Source organism: Pipistrellus hanaki, assembly GCF_964339955.1.
Source record: "Pipistrellus hanaki genome assembly, chromosome: 20".
NCBI lineage: Eukaryota > Metazoa > Chordata > Mammalia > Chiroptera > Vespertilionidae > Pipistrellus > Pipistrellus hanaki.
In genome coordinates, this window is record NC_140522.1 from 2995972 (window position 1) to 3006097 (window position 10126).

Sequence of the window (10126 nt, forward strand, 5' to 3'; positions counted from 1 at the left end):
CCCCCCCCCCTTATTTTTCTACCCTCAGATGCCTTTTTGTTGTGTCCTTTTATCTCTGCCCTGCAGTTCCAGCCAAACCCCGACCCCCTAAACCAGGGGTCTTCAAACTACGGCCCGCGGGCCACATGCGGCCCGCAGAGGAGTCTGATCCGGCCCGCCAGGTTTTTTGGGCAGTGAGCGCAGCCGAGGTGTTACAGTAGGAATTAGTAGTTCATATAGTCCGGCCCTCCAGCTCTCTGAGGGACCATGATCTGGCCCCCACTTTAAAAAGTTTGAGGACCCCTGCCCTAAACCCTCCAACCCCCACATCCTGAGCCCTCCTGCCATCGGTGTGAAAGCAACAGCCGTGGTCTAACCTCCCTTTAAAAAAAAAACTTAAAAAGAAAAAAGATCTCGGAAAATGTTCAGTGCTCCCAATTTTATTTTTATTTAATGCTAAACGTTAGAGAGAGAGAGAGGGGAAAAAAAGGTACTGTAAATCTGACAAATGACAGAACGCGGGTGCTAGTTCCACAGCGTGATTTCTTTTTTTGAAAATATAATCATGGTCACAGCGGAGAAGAGTACACACGCACTTCGGCTTGACAGGAGTTGCATCACAGAGAGGAGAAAAGGTAATATATCACCTTCAACGTCAAAGTCAAGGTTCAAAGGTGGCACACGTTTACAAATCCGCGGTGGCCCGGGAAGGGGTCCTGAGGAAAAGCTATAAACCACGGGAACGGCCCCATAACGTTTCACGTGAGGCCACGTGAAAGGGGACATCTGGGGAATCCTATAAATCAGGAAAGCAAAAAAATAAAAAAATAAAATAAAATCCCGTAATATCTTGGGTATTCCAAGCACATCTGAAATGTTAGAATCTGACATCTGAGTAGCTCGCAGGCATTTTTTTTTTTTTTTTTTATCCAGCTGTGGAAAACTAGACTGTCATCAGGTAGAACAACAGATCAGACCCTTGTCCCCGTGTCAACCTTTTTTTAATTTCTCACGGAAAGCCAGAATAATAAGCCCTCCGATCAACACTTTCCAGATGCCAGTCTCCCGTGGAGGCCACCCAGGGGCCAGGCAGACTCATGCAAATCTTAATATTTTTTTTTTTAATGGGGCGTCACCTCCATCCAAACACAGCCCCGACAAGCTGCTGGCTGTCTTTCCCCACCCCCACACCCCGTTCACCATCAGCAGAAAAAAAAAACAAAAAACCACCACAGGCTGTCTTTTCCACAGCTGGATAGACGGACACAGAACAGCAGCAGGATGGTTCTAGAACATTCTTTTTTTTTTTTTTTTTTAAAGCTTATCTGTGTCGAGATTGCAAACCATAACAGATAGCTCCCACAAATTAGGTCACACGCCGGCCGGAGTGACGTGGACCATCTCTGAGGTCAAACTCCAGTCGGGGATCAAGCGCCCGAGTCCACGTCTATACAACAGGCCACCGCCGTGTGGATTCTTTACACGCGTCTCTGAGGGACACAGGCTGCCCGCCTGCGGACGTTACATAAGAGAAACCGGTTGGGTCTGAGTCATAGCTACTCCGACTTGAAGAAAGAAAAAAAAAAAGGAGAAGAAACAAACTGGTTGAGCATGCAAGTCTGCCGGCCGTCGCACAAGGCCTTGAAACGAATCTGCACAGTAATAGTAAGAAGGGGGCACGCGTTAAAAACGACGGGGAAAAAGACTGTGTTTGGCGCAGGATCTGTTTTGTTATTTTGTAAGGGTTCCTGATAACCCGACCGTTAAAAAAAAATTTTTTTTGTGTGTGTGTTGTTTTGTTTTGAGCACTTTCCCAAAGACAGAAAATACATCGACGGAAAAAGAACCCCCAGGGGGTAGGTAGCAACCTTGTGCTCCGAGGCAGGGAGCAAGCAGCCGGGCTGTGGACAGACACACCACCACGCCAGGCTGTCAACAGGCCTGGAACATGATGATTCAGCCCGACATCAGGGCCAGCGACAGGCACCTGAACATCAAAGGGCCTCGGGATGGTGAACACGGCACGAGAGAGAGAGAGAGAGAGAGAGAGAGAGAGAGAGAGAGAGAGAGAGAAACCAGCATCGCTGGGAGATAACTACGGCTACTATTCCCGGTGATTTATTGTGTGTTTTTTTTTTTTAAAAAAAAGAATCATTTCACGGATGCAAAGTAGTGACGGAAAGAAATTAGTTTACAAAAGGCTCTGGGAGGAGCTGCGAGGAGGGGCCTGCTGGGAAAACATCTGGATGTCCGGGGTTACCCTCCCCCCTCCCCAGAGGTCAGAGGAAGTGACAGGCCCCCCGCCCCCCGCTGGGCCGGCACCCAGGGCGCTGGGGCTCTGTCTGCACCGGGGCTGCCTTCGGCAGCGCTGCAAGAGGCGGGGTTGTGGGTGCTGCTATCGACGACAGCTACAGGTGAACGATAATAATAAAAAAAAAAATGCAACAAAACACAACACAGACCAGAAACGAAACCAACCTCTGCCATCATCTCCGAGTTCACCCTACGGCCTCGGATCCCTCCGGCCACGCTTCCCGAGGGCAGAGCCGAGCTCGGGGTGTTTACAAGGAGGCGGCGCCAGGCCCCGGGGGAGATGGCAGTGCCATAGGCACACCGCCTGCCGCCACCGGCTGTTCTGTAACCGCCCAGCGTGCGGCGTCAGAAACCTCACAACTGACGGCGCGGGCAGCGAGGGAGCCGTGGCCAACGTGGCCTTCAACAAGGAGAAGGCTCCCTCCAAACCACACCGACCCCCCCAAATCTGTCAGCAGCAACCCCCACCTCCCTGGCAGAGTCCTCAGCTTCCTGGCAGAGTCCTCAACCCCCAGGCAGAATCCTCAATGTCTCAACCGACAACCGAGAACTTGAAAAGCAAAACGAAGACAAGACTCACAACCATCTATCCTCCCGTTTCCTTTTCGGGGGACAGCGGTTTTTTTTTGGGGTGCCCTCGGGGAGGCTGCCCAGGGGTGTGCCCGCCTCACTCCCTCTCCTTCTCCTCCCCCCGTCGGCCTCCAGCCTGAGACGGGGGCCAGCCACACGGAATGACAGACAGTAAGGCCAATCTTACGACGGCAGAGGATGTGTTCGGCTTTTTTTTTTTTTCTTTCTTTCTTTCTTTCCTTTTTTAAAGTAAGTGCATCACACATCACGGCTAGAAGCGGTTCTGGGGGGGGGGGGGGAGGGAAGGGGAGGGAAGGGGGGTTGCCAAGTGCTCTAACAAAGCAGCGAGAGTCACAGCCTACACCGGACGGACGGACGGTCCCTGTCACCGGGATCGGAACGCACAGAGCGCGGGAGGAACGGTCACGCGAGGAGGAAATGCCTCGATACGTACATACCTGTCGTTGTCACAAAAAAAAAAAAAAAAAATATATATATATATAGAAACACAATGTATTCCAAAAAAAAAAAAAAAAAAAAATCGGAATTATACACCCATGTTGATGAAGTCTACATTTTCCCCGTGTCTCGGAGAGATATATATATATATGTGTATGTATATATATATATATAGATGGAGAGATATATATACAGTCCGGGCGGCGGCGGTCCCGGGCAGTCACGAGTCCCGCTCCTTCTTCACCTTCACGTCGCCGGCCAGGATGGTGGCGATCTCGCCCTGCATGAAGGCCCAGGGCACGTTGGAGCCCACCAGCGGGCACTTCTCCCCGCTGGGGCAGTACACCTCGCCGCTGGCGCCCTGCTGCTTGATGCTCTGTCTGGAGCAGGGGAAGCAGAACTTGTGGGAGGGCACCGAGGGGCACTGCACGAAGTGCGTGTCCTCCAGCCGCTCGTGGCACAGCGTGCAGCACAGCGGGGCGCTGGCGGCCATCGAGGAGTCCGGGAGGCCGGCGGGGTGCGCGGGCTCCAGGCCGCCCCCGCCGGTGCCGCCCGCCTCCCGGGGGCCCCCCAGCCTTCTCTGGGTCCCGGCGGACGGCGAGGGCGGGCTGCTGCTGCTCCGGCGGCCGCTGCTGGAGTGGACCTGGCCGGCGTCCTTGGGGTTGTGGCCGCTGCCCCCCGCGTTGTCCGCCACCAGGATGAGGGCGGCCATGGGCGACTGGCCGTTCTGGGCGGCGGCGTCGGGCGGCGTGGTGGTGCGGCTGGAATGGGGCGAGGCGGTGGGGGGCGGCGGGGACACGAAGGAGGAGGAGGAGGAGGAGGTGGAGGTCAGGGGGATCTTGAGCCCGTCCGACGTGGACAGCCACGCCTGGGCCTCGCCGTTGATCTTCGGGGGCCCCACGTCCCCTTCCGGCTCCGGGGAGGGCTTCCTTTTCCTCGCTGTTCTGGCCACTGAAAGCGACCGCCGAATAAAAAAAAGGGGGGAGGGAGAGAGGAGGGGAGAGAGAGAGAAACATAAATGAACACACACAGCCAAAAGGATCTTTTTTCTGATGCAAAACACCGCTCCCCCAAGCACCTCTGCCCTGGGTGAGCCTGCAGCCAAGAACCCATGTGAGTTCCCAGTGCACGTGTGCAACCATGCAACCACACACACACACACACACACACACACAGAGAGACATACACACACAGAGACATACACACACAGAGACACACAGACACACACACAGACACACACACACACACACACACACACGCACACAGAGAGAGACATACACACACAGAGACATACACACACACACACACACAGACATACACACACAGAGACATACACACACAGAGACACACAGACACACAGACACACAGACACACACACACACACACACGCACACGTTACCACGGTCGGCTCTGCAGCAGCAGCTCCTTTAAGAAGCCACAGAAAGCCACCAAGGCATGTCTACATAAGCGGAACTGACATTTAAAAAAGCAATAAGAAAAAAATATTTTAAAGTCTCAAAAAAATAAAATAAAATAAAATAAAAAGCCATAGACACTGGCCCATGGGGGGTGCCCGCCGGTTTTTACCCAGTGCACGCCTGTCCCCAGTGTGACCTGTGGCCTGGGGGGGGGGGTTTGAAGGCTCCCCCCCCCCCCCCCGCCCCCCATGCAAAAGGTGCCTGGGGCCCAGCTGCTCCAGGAACCCCGGGGCCTGACTCATCCCGGTTGTGCTGCTTCAGCACAAGCACAGGGCGCCTCCCTCCCTCCTCCCTCCGCGGGGCCAGCAGGAAGCTGCCTGTTTGTTGTTTCTGGGCTGAGGCTGAGGCTTTGGGGGGGAGAGGGGGGTGCAGATGTGAATGCAAAGAACCTCCCCCCCCCACTCCACCCCCCTGCGCTGCAGCCCTGGGTGCCCTTCCCCCGCCCCTGCACCCCTAGCCGGGGTCCCCCTAGTCCCCCCCCTCACCCACGGCCAACCCCCTACCTGCTTTCGACCCGCTGGCCCCGCCGGCCTCGAACCCCAGCAACCTGCCTGCGCTCAGCGGCGGCTCCTTCTTGAACTTGCCCTCGAAGGCGGCAGCGTGGCCGTGCTGGTGCAGCGCCAGCAGCGTGTCCCGCACCGTCTTGGGCCGCGACACCCAGTCCTGGTCCCCGGGGGGCGGCGCGCGGCCCTTGCCCGCTGCTGCCGCGGCCTCGGACCCCAGCTCGGCGGGCCCGGCCCCGGAGGCTCCCAGGCCGTCGGCGGGGCCGCGGTGCGCGGGCGGCGGCGCCTTGTCCTTTGCAGCTGCAGCCGCGGCGGCCTCGCGGGGCTCGTGCTCGCCGGACACGGACGCGGGCCGCTTGTGCACGGCCAGCTCCGCGGCGCCCAGGCCGCCGGCCGCGGGGCCGGACACGGCGACCAGCGCGGCGGAGGCGGCGGCGGCCGCGGCGGCGGCGGCGGAGGCGCGGCCCCCGAGCCCCAGCGCGGCCGCGCCGTTCACCAGCGGCACCAGCGTGGGCGGCACGGCGTGGCCGCGGCGCGGCGTGGGGCTCTGGCGGCTCAGCTCGGGCGGCTCCTCCAGCTTGGCGAAGCCGTTGGGCACCAGGATGCCGTTCACCGTCCCCGGCGTCCCCGGCGGCGGCGGCGCCAGGCCCGATCGGGAGGCCCCGGAGCCGGCAAAGTCCGCGGGGCCGAGGCCCAGGCGCGGCGGCGGGCGCTCGGCCGCCAGCGGGTAGCGCTCCAGCGCCTGCGGGGCGCGCGCGGCGGCCGCCTCGGGGCCGAGCTGCGGCGGCTGCAGCAGCAGGTCCTTGGCCGACAGCGGCGGCGGCTTGGAGGCGGCGGCGGAGGAGGCGGAAGCCGAGGCCCCCGCGGCGGACACCGGGGCCCCGGGCGGGGAGCGGCCCTCGGGGCAGCAGCCGTGCGCCCGCTTCAGCTGCCGCGCCGCCTCGATGACCAGCTCCACGCGGTCGGCGCCCTCGTAGTTGACGCAGCCGCGGCACACGGGCTCCGTGAAGTCCCAGAGCATGGCCCAGGGCATGCGGGGCAGGTCACACAGGTAGCACGACTGGCGCCGGGACGCGGCCGCCACCGCCACCGCCGCGGCCATGTCCGCGCCGCCGCCCGCGCGCGCCCGCCGGCCCCCCCAACCCCGCGGCTCCCCCACCACCTCCAGCGGCGGCGGCGGCGGCGGCAGGGCCCGCGGGGCGAGCGGCTGCAGGCGCGGCAGCACGGCCCCCCGGCGGCGGGCGCGGGCGGGCGGCGGCGGCGGCGGGCGCGGCGGCGGCCTTGGCGGGGGCTCGGCCGGGGCGGCGGGCCTCCAGACCGGGGCGAAGACGGGCCGCGCGGGCGCGGGCGAGCGCAGCAGGTCGCGGCGGCGGCGGAGTGCGGGGAGGCCTGGGGGCGGGGGCCGGCCGCGGGGGCAGGCTCAGCCCGAGCGGCGAGGCATGCCGCGCCGAGCAGCAGCAGGAGGAGGAGAGGAGGAGGAGGAGGCGGCGGGCAGGCGGTGCTTCGGGCCCCGGTCGCTGCGCTGCTCCCTCCGCTCCGGGCGTCGCCGCCGCCGCCGCTCTCCAGCGCGCGCTCTCCGCGCTCCGCCCGCCGCTGCGCCGCCGCCGGGGCTGCTGCTGCCGCGCCGCCGCCGCCCGCCCCACTTCTACGGGCTCGATTCTTCGACAGCCCCGCACGGCGCCTGCGCGGCCCCCTCCCCTCCGCCCGGCGCGCGCCCGCCCGCCCCGCGCGCCCCCGCGCCCGCCCCGCCCCCGCGCGCAGCCCCAGCGCCGCGGGGAGAGCCCGCTCCGCCCGCGCGGGGCTGTGTGTCTCCAGCCGCCGCCAACCTCGATCGCGCTCTCCCCTCCCGGCCCGTTTTTTTGGGGGGAAACATCATGCTCATCACCCCGCGTTTTAAAAGGGCGGCCATTCTGCGCCCTGGCTGCCCGGAGGCAGCAGCGTGGCTCCCCCGGGGGTTGGAAGAGTTGCATTTGGACTGCTGGGTGGTGGTGCTTTACACTCGCATGTGTGTCTCGGGGGTTCGGGGGACACACACACGCCGCCGAGCCCCAAGTTTTCTTAACACAGGAAGTTGGATGTCCCCTAGTCTGGGACCTTCCGGAAGGCGGGGGCGCAGGACGACCAGATTCCGTCGGCCTGGCCTCCCCAAGCACCCGTGCTCGCGGCGCCAGCGCCGGGCCTCTTATGTAGGTCCCAGGAGGGCGCATGACGTGGGCGCGGGGCCGCCGACTGCGCATGCTCCGCGCGGACGTGACTCGGCGGCGGCGCTGGCGGCGTCCCTGCGCGCACGCACATTCCAGGGACCCGGCGGCGGCCAGCGTGCTGCGTCACGGCGCATGCCCCGCCCCTCGCCGCCAAGGCCCCGCCTCCGCCGTCCAGGCCCCGCCCCCTAGCTCTTGCAAGCCCCCCGCCCCGCCCTGCTCTGCTCCGCTGGGCCCGCGTGGTTGAAGGCGGTTGGGGGGCCCATGCGGGCCGTGGGGTCTGGGACGGAGCGGATGTGCACCCCCCACACCCCCAGGGCCCAGCTGTAGCCCGTTGGGGTGTCGGCGCCTGCCGTGAACCACTGGCTTTACCTCCCTCTCACACCCGCGCCCCCGCCAGGGTTGGCAGCCGCAGCTCTGCTGACCGGGCTGCATGCACCGAGGTCTGGAGTTTCACCCTTGCCTCGCGGGGAGGAGCTGGCGCGTGCTCCAGTCAATCACTTTGGCGGGTCGTTCCCTCCCTGACTAATAGGCCCAGGCTTAGTCACTCTCGGCTGCTGGAATTCTGACACTTGCAACTCTGCAAGGCCGGCTGGCCTCTGGAGCCGCTTTTGTTGGAAAAAACAGGCCCGCGTGGCTCCCGGGGCCTGGCATGAGCAGAGCGGGCGAGGTGTGGGAAGAACAGGGTACTAATTATATCATCGCTCCTTCCACCGGATTGGTAGGCGGGGGGGGGAGAGAGAGAGAGAGAGATCCTGCTGACGTTTCTCCCCAGTTGCTGTTGAAAATGGCAGGTTGCTTCAAAGGATTAAGCACCAGGAAGAGGAAAAACACGCTTGGAAAAACAACAGTGCAGGGAGCTGCTTACGGCGCATGAAAAAACCTGTTCGCCGTGGCCCAGGAGACGCAGTGCCAGACCTAAATGTGTGCAGACTGACGCTGCGCCTCTGCTCTCTCTCCCGGGGATTTCCAGAGAAGGGGGGGCCCCCAGAGAGGCCTTCCCCTCCCTTCCAGATCCTGCCCTCTCCTCCTGGCTGGGGGGGGGGGGGGCAGCTGGGGACAGCGTGGGCTTGGGCACGCCTGGTCCCTGCTGTGGCACCTCTTTCGGGACCTGTCCCTTTCTTGGCTCACTCTCCTCCACCAAGAGGCATGGCCTCACCCCAGAACCTGGCCCCAGGGGTGAGGGGGGATTTGTAGGGGGGTGCACTGCCCAAAGCCGATCAGGCCTAGTCTTCCCCCTGCAGGGAGGTGAGCCACTCAGCACCCCAAAGAGCTGGCCCCGCTAGGCAGTGCCCGAAACATGACAGAATGAGGCGTTAGAGCCGTGGCCTTATTTTATGCACCTTGACCTGCGGGCAGCCCTCATACCCTCCAGGGGCCCCAAGCCCCACGTGGGAGCAGGGAGAGGCCAGCTCTGCCCCAGAAAGGCGCCTAGGACGGATTTCTGTCCCAACCAACGGCTTCTCTTCTCCGCGGGGAGAGCAGTTCCTTTTTGTCCGACACCCCGTTCCCCCTCCTCCTCCCCCCACCCCCCGCTCCCCCAATGTCGAAACCGAATCCATGTGACTTCCCTAACGTGGGGCTCCCGGGAACATGGGAAGGCGGGTTTTATGGCGTCCCCGGGCCATAAAAGGATCCGGGATCAAGGGGGTTAAGGCCTGCAGCACGCCCGACCCCGGGCAGAGCGGCGAGATTGTACCGAGCCTTTTCCTGCTCAGGCCCGGCCTTTCATGTCTGCTCAGAGCGGCTCTGTCATGTGTGCTAAGTAAACACAGCTTTGTTTTCGTCTCCCACCCCCGCCCTCTCTCCCTCCCTCCTCCCCTCCCTCCCTCCCTCCTTCCCTCCCAGCTCGGCGGGCCTGGATCCCTTCCAGCGCCTTCTGCAGCGAGCGCCGCCTCCTCCTCCTCCCTCCCCAGAGCCCAGCGCCGGGGTTTCTGGGGTGAGGCAATGCGTCTGCAATCCGCACACAGACAAGGCGGTAATTGTGATGGCAGCTCGTCATGTGACGGCTTATGAAAGAGGAAGTGGGTACGGTTGAGTCACGTAGGCTCGGCTCTGCCCTCCTCCCGCCCGCCCGAGGCCCCGGGGCCTGGCAGGAGAGAGGATCCTGGTCATGTTTGCCATTCACAGTCAAGGTTGCCAGGGCGGCTGGCTGGCTGCAGCCAGCAAGCTCCCACCGGGTCCTGCGCGGGCAGGCAAGCAGGCAGGCAGGCCGAGTACACACACACACACACACACACACACCCCCGTGCAGGGTGGCAGAGGCAGAGGGTGGAGACCGGCTTTTACCCAGGAGGCTCAGATGTGACTGGAGCACTGAAGGAAATATCCTGTGGGGAGCACTCCCTGCTGGGAGTCTGAGCAGCCGCCCTCGCCAGCCCCGGTGTCTCAGATTTAAAAGAATGCACCCAGAAGTCACGGCCAGGCCGTACAAACAAAAGGGAAGCCATTCGGGCTGATCCTGGCCAAGCAGCAGCTCAAAAGCAAGAACAGATCCGACCTCCACGCGCAGGTTCCCGTGGGCTTCCCCGCGGCGAGCATCAGACGCCTAAGATCCAAACCCGGCCCGGCCGGTGTGGCTCAGTGGTTGAGCGTCGGCCTAGGAACCAGGGGGTCACGGTTC

The 10126-nt window shown here is 62.7% G+C and overlaps 1 protein-coding gene across 2 annotated transcripts; it reads right to left on the minus strand.

Annotated features, from left to right (window-relative positions):
* Positions 1-403: 403 nt before the first annotated feature.
* On the minus strand, positions 404-6473 carry IRF2BP2 (interferon regulatory factor 2 binding protein 2). Of its 2 annotated transcripts, none has more exons than XM_084868718.1 (2): positions 5351-6473; positions 404-4272 (listed from the first exon to the last, which is right to left on the minus strand). In XM_084868718.1, exons 1-2 carry the CDS (start codon positions 6402-6404, stop codon positions 3542-3544), a joined length of 1785 nt encoding a protein of 594 aa, XP_084724844.1. In that variant the 5' UTR covers positions 6405-6473; the 3' UTR covers positions 404-3541. The 2 variants fall into 2 exon arrangements, with proteins under 2 accessions (XP_084724844.1, XP_084724843.1); XM_084868717.1 differs by having other exon boundaries at positions 5303-6472.
* Between the last annotated feature and the right edge of the window lie 3653 nt (positions 6474-10126).